The sequence below is a fragment of the Python bivittatus genome, unplaced genomic scaffold (genome assembly GCF_059951505.1).
Source record: "Python bivittatus isolate LINGU-HERP-01145 unplaced genomic scaffold, Pbiv_v1 ctg000410_np1212, whole genome shotgun sequence".
Lineage (NCBI taxonomy): Eukaryota > Metazoa > Chordata > Lepidosauria > Squamata > Pythonidae > Python > Python bivittatus.
Window position 1 is genome coordinate 7,120,334 of NW_028277067.1, and position 14,212 is coordinate 7,134,545.

The following is a 14,212-nucleotide window of genomic DNA, read 5'->3' on the forward strand; positions in this document are numbered from 1 at the left end:
TCTAGCCCTACCTAGGCACAAAGCCAGCTGGGTGACCTTGGGCCAGTCACTCCCTCTCAGCCCTAGGAAGCAGGCAATGGCAAACCACTTCTGTAAAACCTTGCCAAGAAAATTGCAGGGACTTGCCCAGGCAGTCTCCAAAAATTGGACATGATTGAATGGATTAAAAAAAAAATGCATAAAATGCCAAATGGGGTTTTATGTATGTGCAGAAGCATAAAAAGTATAGACAGGTTTTTTCCATTGCATCCAAAGTCTGTTAAACCATGGTCCATTAAACTGTGAGTTTATTGTATTTTAATCTCCCAATCTCGCTGATGGGGAGTAGGCTTATATGTTCGAAGCATTAGATGCAAGTATCTTACTCCTTAAAACTGATACAGTAAATCTCCACCTTGAGACATTTTCTGTTAAATGAGTCCTAGGGATCACTGTTCCCATCCAGCTATGCTTATATAAAATCAAATTTATTATCAATTTAGCCTACTGTATAAGGCAATAAAGTATATATTAATCACTAATACTTGTATGGGGCACAATCCATAGAGGCCTGCCTATGAGTTTCAGTAAGACTTAGAATTTAATAATACATTCATCATCATACTCCAGATGACACAAATGTTGAATATTATATGTAAAAAGTCAGGTATACCTTACAACATGTTACATATTGTATTTATCAAATTAGATATAAAGTTTCTCCAATACTACAGAGATTTTGCTATTAGCTTTAAATTTAAATTCAGGATTTTCTGAAAATTGTATTTGGGTATACCCATTTTAAAAATAGGAAGGAAAAATGCTAAACCAGGGGTAGTTCACATGAAATATGTGGACATTCCAGTAAGTAAACCACAGTGGATTGATGCAGAAGGGGACACTTCTAGAAACATCAGCAGAAGAATGTGGAATCTTCAAATGCCTGGAATTTTCCACGGCCTTTTTCCCCCACGAATTGTATTTTACAAGCTAAAGAAATGAGACGGAAAGTCCCTAGCAACGTATTAAGAGTTTCGATAAGAGATTCCAAACTAAATCTCTGAAAATGCATTAAGCTTACAATAAGATATAAGACATCAGTCAATACAATAACCACCATGTGAGGCTTACTCCAGAACAGGCCAAAGCAAGGTGGTAAATTGCAGTGAGATTTGCTAGTGGTTACTCGAGAACTCACTGCTATCACACTGTGTCACACATACTGCTGCTTTCCACACTATTTCTGGCATGCTTTGAGATAGATATGTGGGAAGGCAAATGGTTGTCCTGCATCGTGATGTGCCATGTATCAGAAAGTTAAAAAAAAAGAAAAGAGTCTGCTGAGGCTGAGAGGAGGTAAGGTCTTCAAGGAATGCAGCTAAGTTATGGATGGGCCTCATGAAAAAAAATCAGGCTGTACATGCGAAATGGAATATGATAAGGAATAGCAACAGCAGCTTACGGTGAAAGAACCATGGAAGAAAGGATCCCTCAAAAATTTGGGGCAGAGGTAAGCTTGCTGTCACTAAGAAAAAGCACAGAGGAGCCAGAAGAAACTTTGCTAAAACCTGGGCCTTGAATTTTTCTGCATAGGGTCACCAGATTTCCTCATTCATTCCTGGTCTGCTACTGCCCTTTAAGAACAGCCAGCCACATAGACATTAACAAGTGAGGCTTTTCGGGCATAAAGATGGAAGAATACATCCTTTTTTTCCCCCAGCCCACACAAAAAACAAAAGTAGCCATGATGAAAAGCTCCGGAGAACTCATTATTTTGCCATTTTATAGCAGTGCCAGCTTTAATTTTGGAATTTTCTTTCATTTTTAGGTGCTAGGTTGCTGTACAGAGTATACAGGAGTAGATTGGGAGAAGGAGGGAGCGATGACAAGTCAACTGTGAGAGTCCATTTCAAATAATAGAAGGAATGTTTACTTCAGATTTGTAATCCCTCAATAATGAGAACAATTCAGATTAACATCATAATTTGTTGGTGTTATGCCTTCCTTGTCCTACTTCCCTTAATCTCTTGGGATCTTGCATTGTTCCTTCCCTCTTTGGTTGTAGGATTACGTACTTTCTTTTAGTTATTTATACATCAAATTTATACACCACCCATCTCACTATCAGTGACTCTAGGCAGCTCACAGATTAAAAAACATAAAATGCCTGATGGACAAAAATTCTGTGTGCTGTTTTAGGTTACAAAAAGATCCAGAAAATCATGTCTATAAATTTGTGCCGTTTAAAAAGGTAGAGAATGACGAACTGAACTCAATTCCTGGTGACCAGATTATTATTATTATTATTAATATTAATATTTAAACATATACTGCCCAACTCTCAATGACTCTGGGTGTCAATCTAGTTTTCTTGGCATCACTATGGAAGTAGTTGTTTGGGGTGGTTTGTTTGTTTGCTTGTTTTGATGCTTTCAAGTCAGTGTTGACTCCTGGTGACTGCCTGGACTAGCCCCTGCAGTTTTCTTGGTAGCATTTTTGGAAGAGGATTGCCATTGCCTTCTTCCTAGGGCCAAGAGAAAGTGACTGGCCCAAAGTGGCCCAGCTGGGTTTGTGTCTAAGGTGGGACTAAAACTCACAGTCTCATGGTTTCTAGCTTGATTCTGCAATTGCTACGCCAAACTGGATTTCATGGAAGTAATCTACCACTGCCTTTTTCCAGGATTTTTTTCTATATCCCAGTCTGGACTAAAGGGTAACCCTGATATTCCCTGGTGGTCTCCCATCCAATAATTATGTTTGACTCTACTTAATTTTTAAACCCCCCAAAAGCTAGCCAGATGCTACCATCTGCTGAGACTTGTTAGATACACATTTAAAAAGTCATGAAAAAGAAATTTCCAACAGACCAGGATTAACACAGCTGATCTGTATTTATACAACATGCTTCCTGCATTAGTCCATTGTGTGAATTCACAGAATACAATGAACTTTAATCTAGCCAAATAACCTGGCTCTGCACAACACGCTGTTCAATTAAAAGACTAACATTTAACAAGCCTAGCATGTTGTTGTGAGTCTATCTGTTAAAATCTCTGCATGATCTTATTAAAACATGTGAACACAGCCACATTGTACATATTAGGCACATTTGGTTGAATCTTATTCTAATAACCAGATTTCCAAAGTTCACTTGCAAACCCTTGGTGTGACTTCCAGGAAAACCCTCTGCTTTCATTTATTGGGAAGAAGGACTCCTTGATTTAGCTGCCCAGGATAGAGTTCTAAATGGAAAATGAATGGCTCCCTAGCTTAGAGGTGAATAACATATGGCCTTCTCAATATTGCAGAACTTAAAATTCCCAACAGCCCAAACCAAAGAGACCAATGACAGAACTTGTAGCTGAGCAAAATTTAGATGGTCATTTGTTACCCACTAGCTTAAGGTTTGTTTGTTTGTTTACTTACATTTTTTTTTTTTTGGTATTAGGAATTGAGCCAAGCTGTAATTAGTAATATGGAAAGGTATCATCCTGAACTGTTAAAATCACTGGGATTTTATCATTGAGTACAATGGATATTGAGAACTCTTATCCAACTCTTCAAGGTCGTGAGAGTATCAGTGTCAAGAGCATGGAAAGAAACAGTACAGTACAGGTAGTCCCCAGTTTAAGAACAAGTTCTGTTCCCAAGGTCTGTCCTTAAGTTGAATTTGTATGTAAACTGGAATGGTATTATTGTATAATACCGTATAAGTAATATTGTGTAATTAATTTGAACCATTGTGTATTTAACTCAAATTTTGCTACAATAGGCTCCATTCTTAACTATGGGTAGTCCTTAAACCGGGCATTCTTAACCCGGGGACTACCTGTATACAAATTCTGAATCTGCATTAGAGAAATGCCTAACATGTTCTTCATACCTAAACCATCTCTAAATGATTGCTGTAAAATCTTCCAATCAGTGATGTTGAAAAAGAAGAGTCTCAAAGAAGAAAATCAAGTTAGAAGGAATGTTTTGTTACATGCTGTGCTGGAGAAATGGACAAGATACAACAGGGGAAAGCTTCCTTTGCAGTCATTCTAGGATATCTCCTTTTCTAGCCTTCCCCAACACCTGTGCCCTCCAGATACATTGGACTATAACTCTCCCAACACATGGTTGAAGTTGAGAGAATTGTAGTCTAACATCTAGAAGGCATTAAGCTGAAGAAGGATTCCTTATTTACTGTACCCAGCTTTAATACAATTATTATACAGATTGTGGCAAGACTGTATAACATTTTAATTTGTTTACATCTTATGGATGGTATTTTTTTTCTTTCCTGCACTTTACTCAAAAAATATCCAGTTCATCCAGTGGATGCAATGAGCAAGGAGAGAATGTCAGAAACCTCAGGTGCAATTCATTCACATGCTCACATACCTATTCAATCCATGCTCACATACCTATTCAATCCATGAGAACTGTAATACTTCTTTGCATAAAGTAATCATATTTCAAGCAGCAAAAGCTACCATCAGCCACCTAAATCCATTCTAAACAGAAAGAGTTAATTCATTCTTAAACTTTAACCTATACTGACTGACTAAGCCACATTCTTCTGGAGAAAATTAAATACAAGATCAGTCAATGTACCCCTAATGGCTTCTTTGTGCACTCTGCACTCCATACAAAATAAGAATCAGGTTTTAGCAAGTCTGTATTCATTGTGCTGTGGCAAATGGTATTTTGAAAAATAATACCCAGATGTCTCTCTTCATTGATTACAGGGGATCAAGCAACCCCCAGAATCAAACCCAATACAAAAAGATTACAGTGGCACTTGGAACAAATCATGATGAGTTTAAAATCATGCATGCACAATGACCTCATCAAATGCCCCAATGACGTACTTGTGTTAGGATGCCTAATTCAAGTACCTAAGTCACAGTATTTGTGTGATTATCTCATCACAGGCATGTCACCATTTCTCCCTGTCCCACACATAGAAGATAGCAATTGTCTGTAGGAAAAGTGAGATTATAGCAGCAGCCATCCTATATCAAAACACATATGGGAGCAGAGCATACATAAAACACCAGCATGGCTGAAGTGGATTATATACCAGGCAAGGCACTCCCATAAGATCAGGATGGAATGTCTCCTTAGTAACTTTGAGCAAATGATTCAATTCCAAACTACACATTTTTTGAAAACTTGAAATCTCTCCCCAAGCACAATGTGCAGTGCGTAGAGGCCTCTGGGTCCAGATATGATGGTATCTCATTCAGAGGCAGAACACCTTTCAGAATAATTGCGTGTAAATCAGTTCAGTAATCCAAAATTCCCAAAGATGTACATTGCATCCAAACAGCAGCAAACTGTTTTGGACTGAGAATAAATTCCAAATAGTCTACAAAGTAATCTGAAATTAATAACATTGTTAATCATAAAAATACCAGAAAGTATCTTGTGGTACTTCTAGTTATCTTCTGGCCTTACATTGCATCATCCCATCAACTAATCTCATTGCTGACCAAAATGGTATTTGTTCTGAGAACAATGCATGCATCTATTCTTTTCTTTTCAACTGCTTAGAAAATGCCCTTGTGATTAGGCTAAAAAAATATTTCAATGTGTCCACATTTTAGGTACTTGCCCTCTGGGTGGATCAGGCAACAAGATCTTTGGGCTGCTATTGATATTACAAGCACAACCAATATAATCCACCAAGATTAAACACTACATAGAAATGGTATCTAACATAAATGATAGCAGAGAGGATAATTTAAGCTACTGTTCAGTTTTGTCTGCAAGCAGCAGCATTGTTAGACTGTGTATCAGTCTCTCAGGAATACTTTAAAAATATTTTGAAACTGCAGCTAAATTATAGCAATTTAAAAGAATTTACTGCTGTTTAAAACATCTTCATTTCCTGCCTGTGGAATAACAGCAAACTGCTTTTCCCATCAGATGCCCTCCATCTGCAGTCCACCTGAGCATTGGGTGGGAGCTATTGCTACAATTTCCACCTCTGGGTTTCAAAGCAGGCTTGGCTCAAAAGCACTGAAACTCATTGCTGGTTTAACACAAAATGGGATTTACTTCATAGATTTTCTTCACGTGTTTCCAAAAAAGGTGACAAGAAATCCTGTATCTGTGTGCCTACTAAATGCATGTCCTTTGGTAAATTATTACGTTCCTTTCTTTTAGGGGGATGTCAAGGCCTCAGTACTTTTCATTTTAGAAATAAAATATTATCTATTAATATGATTAGCCCACACAGAAACAGCCCTGGAAGGGCGGCATAAAACGCCTTAATGCGCATGCGCCGATTATTCGCCATCCTCATTTCCACCGCTTTCCTTTGTGGAAATATTTGAATCGCCCCTCCCGTCACTTGAAAATGGTGCAGACTCCCCGCGTCTGCTGCGACGTAGAAAATGACCCACGGCCGTTTCCCCTCCTTCTGCGCTTTTCAGCCAATCCCCTCCAACATTCGTGACGTCACAAGGAAAGCCAGTTACGCCCAGTTTGCGCTCGCCTGCATCACAAAATGCGGAAGCTGGAGAAGGGAGGAGCTGAGCGTGACAGACGTACGTCCACAGCCCAGCGTCTCCCATCCCCCTCCAACTTTTTTTCCTTTTTCTAGCCAATCCGTACGCTCGCCTCCCGATGCGCGTTGACGTCATAAACCCCGAGTTGCTATATAACCCGTCAGCCGTTTTAAACCCGCCCTTCCTGCTGCCTTTTCCTTTTTTAGGTGTCTCGGAGAGGCTGAGGAGCCGCCGCCGCCGCCGCCGCCGCTGTTGTTGCCGCGCCCCGCCTTTTTGCCGTCGCCGTTGCTGCTGTTGCTTCCGACCCGGGTAAAAGGGAAGCGAAGCGCGTCGTATGTCCGCTATCCAGAACCTCCACTCCTTCGGTGAGGGGGCTCTGGGAGAGGCGGGAAGCGATCGGGGAGTGCGGGGGAAACGGAGGGTGCGGGGGCCGCGTCAGGCGAGAGGCGGGATTTGCTTGGGCCCCGATGGGGGAAGGTCGTCGGAGAGCCCCCCGGGGGGGCGATTGCCCTCAAAACTGCGAGGGGGGGACCGAAGGCGAAGGGCCGTAGCTGCGGCGGGAGGCGGAGTCTGGGCGGGGGGTGGGAAGGGGAGGGGCCGCCAGGAGGAGTCACTTCGGCGGGGGGGGAGTTCGGCGGCGGGGGGAGCGATTTCATTGGTCGAACCCAAGACGGGCAGGAAGCCAGCGGTTCCAGGGACTTAGCCCTGGAGGGGGGAGGCCGGCCCGGCCCGGCCTGGCCTAGAACGCGGCGCTTAGAAGAGACCGGAAACGGGGACAGGCGCCTGAAAGAGGGATCTTGGCAGCTACTAGGACGAACGTGGGAATGTGGCATTGTCGAGAGGATCCGCCATCTTGTTGTTCTCCCCCCCCTTGTTGACGCACTTGCGAATTCCTGACGGTTGCGTCACCCTGGAAGTGGGAGGCCCCACTCGAGTCACGTGGCAATGTGAAGAATGTCCTCGTTTGTGTATCTGCTAGAGGCAACCTTGTTTCAAAGGCCTAGGCAGAGAGTGGGCAAGAACAATTTTTCTGCTTTAATGAGAAGGGCGAGGAGAACGAGCCTTTCTTTGTAAGGTGTAGTAACGGGTTCAAAAACGGATGCCTGGGACATTCCTGCTTCCTGCCAGCATCCTTTCTTCCCAGCTCCAGAGTGGGTGAGGCTGGAAATAGGGAGCTTAAGATGCCCATTTTCATACCTTAAAACCTCTCAGCCACTCTTTCCCCTTCCTCCTGTGGAGCAAGGCCTTGCTCACTTTAGGAATGTGATTTGGGTTCACAAACATTGACAATAACAAGTCCTTAAGCTGACTGAAATGGCACCTCTCTCATGTCAACATTGTATATACTTTTTAACTCTTTTCAGACCCCTTTGCTGATGCAAGTAAGGGTGATGACTTACTTCCTGCTGGGACTGAGGACTACATCCATATAAGGATCCAGCAGAGGAACGGCAGAAAAACCCTCACCACAGTCCAAGGCATTGCCGATGATTATGATAAAAAGAAACTGGTGAAGGCCTTCAAGAAGGTATATGTGAAATTCTTAACCCTCAGGAACTGCTTGGTCCTCAGGAACTGCTTAGAACTCAATAGTTAATATCTGTTTTTTTGTTTCTGTAGAAGTTTGCCTGCAATGGTACTGTGATTGAGCATCCAGAGTATGGAGAAGTGATTCAGCTTCAAGGGGACCAGCGGAAGAACATATGCCAATTCCTCATTGAGGTGAGCACACTTAAAATTTATGGGTTTTATGCTTGTTGGTCTTGTGTACACCTGATGTTTTATATTTGATCACTGCTACTAAATTAAAGCCAAAAGATTGTATTTGGAAGTAGCTGGTTTTATCTTGCTGTGATGGTGCAATAAATATAGCTGTTAGGCTAAGTATTTTAAAAAACAGAAAAGTAAAACTAAATCATATTTCCTTTTCTTTTTCCAGATTGGACTGGCTAAAGACGACCAGCTGAAAGTCCATGGGTTTTAAGGTTCTGTGGGTCACCAAAGTCTCAAGGGAGATGACTTCCCTGTGATGAAAGATTCTTTGTGTCCTGCCTCATTAGTTTAAACCAAGCCAGCTTGCATAATGTAATCACATCAGGTTCCCTTTAGTATGGACTAGTGTAACTCAGCAATGTAATAAACTGACAAGAGCCCATGTTGTGTTGTCTTGCTGTCCCTCATTTAAACCAGGTCCAGTAGTGTTGGTGTCATGCCAGAAATTTATTTTATAGACATTGCTGATTAGAAGTTAAAATATTCTGGCTGTTTTAGGGACATCTAACATTTTCAGGCCACCTTTGTCACAGAAATTGAGGCTAAATAACTATGAATAAACTGTGAAAGATTAGGTCTCAACTACCTTTGTGTATTTGAAGGCATCTTTGTGCAAAGGTATTGGGGCTACTGAAATCAAAGTCTCTGGAATAGACACTAAGGTGACTGAATTCAGGCACAGTGGTGTTAGCTCAACCTTGCTTAAATTTAAAGGAGCAGTTTTTAAAGAATGTCATTGCAAAGTGCTGCTTTAGCAACTAACAACTGTGTGAAGCAACAGATCTCTTGGTTGGAATCCTGATGTTCTGTGTGATGTATTTAAACATTTATTTAAATAAAAATGATTTTCAGAAATAATTGCCTTGTATTTTAATGCACTCTTAAAAGTAGGTGGGGGGGTGTTTTTCAGACAAAGTGGAAGTTACTTGTGTTCTTTCTAAGCCAGACTTGCACAATAAAAGCTTGAAAGTTTCAAAAAGAATCTGTTCTGACAGTGTTAGAAAGACCAGAAAGATATTTGCAATTCAGATAGAAAGTCTTGAGAATACTATAAAATACTGCTTGACCTTGCTATTTCTCATAGTATGAGAACTTCTCTTAACCTTACAGCTGCATCACAATGCTGAAAATATCTTAAAAACTTGATTATGTGTCATGTTTTCAACTCCTAGTGAGCATAAATATTCTCCATGGTGGTCTATTCCCAGCCTGGTCCTTCAGGTCCTCCAACATTCTCACAAACTTACTGGGTCATTAATCCAACAAGTCATGTTGGTGTTACAATTTTATATAACACAATGCCCAAACATAAACATTAGCTATGTTGCACATATTTTAAAAGATGGGAATGAGTATTAAGATACTTGACATTCAAAACTCAGCTTGCATAGTTAAGCATTATTTTGAAAGCTGTCCATTCTGCTTAATGATGTTAAAAGATCTTTAATTCTGTTACTGGAAATTAATCTTGCCCAATAAAGATGAAAGGGCTTTTTACTCTGTATAACCACCTCCCTCAAATCCAGGAAATTGCACTTTTGAGGGATTTTATGCATTTTTTAAAAAAACTAAAGGATTCTTAGTGCAGAGGGTGGGGGAAAAGATCTAAAGCAGTTACTGCTAGGTAATTTTTTTTAAAAAAAAAATATTAAGGATTAAATGTAATTTCTAAACACTTGGAAGAAAACTTACATATTTTATATTGAATTGTCCCAGACATACTAAGAAATTCACTTTTGATCATTTATCGTTCTAATCCTTGCTATTATAGAAAGAAAAATGGTTGAAAAAATTACTTGGACATAACTGGCAAAGTATATGACAAACTAAAACGCTTATTCTCCATTTCTGAATAATCTCAGAGATGGGTGAGATAAGAGACACATAGCTGACAAGGTCAAAGATGAGACCAGTTCAAGTATGTTTTATATTTTTGAGCATAACACATGAGTAGCCACAGTAATTTCAAACCACAGGATTTTGTGGGTTTGGAATGGCCCAATACAAACAGCACAATTGCCACATGCATCAGTGAGATGTACTTTCCTGTGCGTGTTTTTCAGGTTATTTTAATCAGGCATGCAATGCTTTTGCATGTCACAAATTTTGGACAGAGCTGGTGGAGAATCACCATAAGGAAATATTTGACAGGATGTAATCTGGAAAGGTTGGTAATGCATTTGTAAAAGGGCTGAAAATTGATTTGGCTGCCATGTAGTATATTTATTACATCTACCTTTGGCTTGTCAATAGACTTACAATGACTGATTGCTTGTTAATACTTTCCTAAAGAAGCAATGTAAGCCTGGTTGCTCATTAATGCTTTTCCCGTCTGTTGACGTTTGCAATTGATGTCATCTTCTGTTTCTGTCAGGAAACCAATGGGATTTTTATGTGTTAGCAACCAAATATGCTCTCACTTATGGATCAGCCTGTCTGTCTGATGGATGGATGGAATGTATGTTTATTCCCATTTTATTAACTTGTAATACTACAATTTTTCAACGCCAGCCATCAATTGTGTGCCTTAATCACTGGGATGATGTTATAGCCATGACATATCTGTATTGTGGCCATTTTGTACAGAGTTAGCAAGGTTAAGTATATGTTGCCAGAGTGTTAGCACTTAAGAGATAAGGATAATTTGTGGCAAGATGGGAGAAGTTCCACGTAGAGGTAATTTTTTATTTAGTGTTTTTCTCTTTTAGTCGTTGAAGGATAAAGGAAAAAAGAAGCTTGACTTCACCTTAAACCAATCTCTGAAACATTTTCTGGTAATTCGGTATTGCTACAAGAGATTTTCAGCTGCAGGTTTATTTGGAGGAGGAAATTTAGAGGGGGAAGTTGCATATCATTCCCAACTTTTTTTTTTCCCTGAATCTTGTGGGTTACTACAAATGATATTCCTGCAAAGAGTGAAAGATCATTGCAAGCAGGGCGAGACTATCAGTCAGCAACTGTAAGCGTTCCAGACAACAAGTACATATTAATGCTGTTTCCTTCCATCCTTGCATTATGGCCTTGCATTCAGAGAAACTTGAGACCCTCCATTCAGAACTTATGTCTTCAAATGGAGGCAGGTGTAGAAGCAACTGTGGAGTTGGTGTTCTCTGACCTTGGTTGTTTGATGACAAGTGTTTCATTACCCAACTAGATAACATCATCAGTGTTAGTAAGTGTGGGATTTGCTCCCTAGTGAGTGTAGGATTTGCTCCCTGCACCAACATTGGCAGAGCAAGCTACTGTATATAAACAGGGAGCAAACCCCACACTTACTAGCACTAGTGAGTATAGGATTTGCTTTCTGCACCAACACTTGCAGAGCAAGCTACTGTATATAAACAGGAAGCAAACCCCACACTTACTAGCACTGATGATGTTACCTAGGCGGATAATGAAATGTCTGCCATCAAACAACTAAGCTCAGAGGGCACCAAGGACTCCAGTTCAACCGTGAGCTACATATATTTTCTTCTATTAGAAGCTACTCTTTCACAACACAAAAATAAAAATCCATAGTTAGAGTTTAAGCTTTTATGCTGACTATGTTCTGTTCTACCAGCTCTCTAGAAAGTATTATATTACAATATTATTTTATTTGGACAGAAACAGCATAATTTTCCCCAGGTTTATTGGGGGAGGGGAGTAGATTAAAATACTTTAAAGTCTTGCTGCCACTGCCCCACTTATTCCCAGGATTGCCATTTGAGGTTTGGCCTTATATTAGCCTTTCTGCTCCCTCCCCTGCTCTTAGGGGTTGAGGGGTGTAATATTCTGCCTCTCATTTGCCCAACGTTGCGGGTGATTGTGAAGAGCTAAACCAAGATTTAACAAGAACAGCATAGGAACAGACAGTGCAGAAGCAACAGTGCAGCGGCATAGACTAGCTGTGTTAGTCTATGCAAAAAATCTGGAAGAGTCTGGGAGCACCTTTTCCAACTAATTAATTTTATTTAAAAGGCAGCAGGTTTCACGGGCGGCAGTTCAGTTTATTTTGAAGCGCATTAAAACGCCTAGGCAGTGCAGATGACATCATTGCAATGCCATTGTTTGGCCACAGGAGGGCGCCTAGTGCCCACTGCTGGCATTACAAGAACTTTTTTTTTTTTTAAACCAGCATTCGGCCTAGGAAATCTGGGGCTGTTTATAGCAGTGTTTCTCAAACTTGGCAGCGTTCTGATGTGTGGACTCCAACTCCCAGAATTCCCCAGCCAGCAAGGGCTGGCTGGGGAATTCTGGGAGTTGGAGTCCACACATCAGAACGCTGCCAGGTTTGAGAAACACTGATTTCTAGCAGTGTTTCTCAAACTTGGCAACTGGCTGGGGAATTCTGGGAGTTGGAGTCCACACATCAGAAAGCTGCCAAGTTTGAGAAACACTACTTTATAGCTTTATGCTGCGTGTTTCCTTGTCATTCCTGAACCTACAGTTACTTTAATGTAGGAAACAATTTCTCTGAAAACCCAGAAGGAGTCTCGTAGCCCCTTTTCCAACTAACATATATTAATAAAAGGCATAAGCCACAGCTCACTTCATCAAATGCCCATCTGGCTGAACGTGGTCCTTTGTGTTATAGACATTGCAGGAGGAGAACTGTGTTAGTCATCAGTGGCACAAAATCAAGAGTTCAGTAGCATTTTTTCGAATAACAGTTTTTTTAAAAAGGTACACAGTGAGTTTTTGTAACGTGCAGTGCGGTGCAGAAATTTGCAATTGAAATGTCCAAAAGAAACAACAAACAAAAAAGAAATGAATAGTGTAGAACCAAGTGAGAAGAAATGGGCTATGGGATAATTAGACCAGTAACGTTTTATGTGGTTCATCAGATTAAAAACAATTCGCTTTACAAAAAGAGCAGATTGGAATTGTGATCCTGGGGGACCACCAAAGTTTGGGGACAACCAAAGTTCTAGAAAATACATTTTTTGTAATGGTGTGAGAACGTTCCATTGTAGTTTGTTCATTGTGCGTACCTTCCAAATTCAGAGAATGCTCACGTTGTTCTTTTGAAAAGGAAATAGCTAATTCTAGTTAAATATGCTTCACAACTCATGGTTTTTTCCTGTTTCGTTTCTGGCTTTAACAGCACTTTGCGTGACACACAGAAATTCCCCAAAATTAAATCGATGCATTTGAAAGGTTGCTTTCCCCATCATTGTCTCATACAGATTGATGCTTTATTTCATTCCCTGGGGGAAAATATTTCTAATCTTCTGTTAAGGTAGAATGCACTAATGAAAAGCTGCAGGAGTTGATTTTCTGCTTGTTATGCTTTCAGTCAGAGAGAAAAGGTGGCAGTTTTATCTCTACTCCAGAAACTATTTAAAACAGAAAGAGCATCCAAGTGGAAAATGATAAATTGAACGCAAATAGATACATGTTTTTAGCTAGAAATTCAGCACATCCTGATTATTCGGTAACGGCGGAATAAATTGTTTGTGTTCATCTTGCGAGAACTGAACAATCCCTGATAAGTATGAAATGGCCATTTTTCCGTCTACTTGCCCTTTTCCTTTAGTATTAAATCCTAATTATTCCCAAGTGAGAAAGGGCAGCTTTGTGTGCTGACGTGTGCCATACAAGATGGTAGAAGGAAGATGTCCTAACCTTACCTACAGGGGGGAAAAAATGAAAAATGCTAATCTGTGGTTGCTCTGTACATGTTTACAGAGCAATGTCTGCAATTATGGGAGGACGGAGGAGAATGGGCAGCCTGTCACCCTCCACCACCATCTCACCCTGGCACTCTAAAAAGTCTAATGCCTCTTCATATGGGGGACTATTTCTAGCCATGATTTTAAAAATGTTCTGGTTAGACTGATTCATGCCAGGCATTTTTTTAAAAAGAGAGAGAGAGAGACCTATATGTGTGAAGCCAGTTCTGGAGAAAAGAACAAATGTAGATAACAGGGCTTCTTGAGTACTTTCATTGTTGTCAGGGGTGTCCACCCGGTGTGGTT

General features: G+C 40.5%; 1 protein-coding gene across 1 annotated transcript; it reads left to right on the forward strand.

The window, feature by feature from the left end:
• The first annotated feature begins 6,658 nt into the window (after positions 1 to 6,658).
• On the forward strand, positions 6,659 to 9,110 carry EIF1 (eukaryotic translation initiation factor 1). The gene is made up of 4 exons (XM_007428051.4): positions 6,659 to 6,844; positions 7,844 to 8,007; positions 8,100 to 8,201; positions 8,419 to 9,110. Exons 1-4 carry the CDS (start codon positions 6,814 to 6,816, stop codon positions 8,461 to 8,463), a joined length of 342 nt encoding a protein of 113 aa, XP_007428113.1. The 5' UTR covers positions 6,659 to 6,813; the 3' UTR covers positions 8,464 to 9,110.
• Positions 9,111 to 14,212: the final 5,102 nt, after the last annotated feature.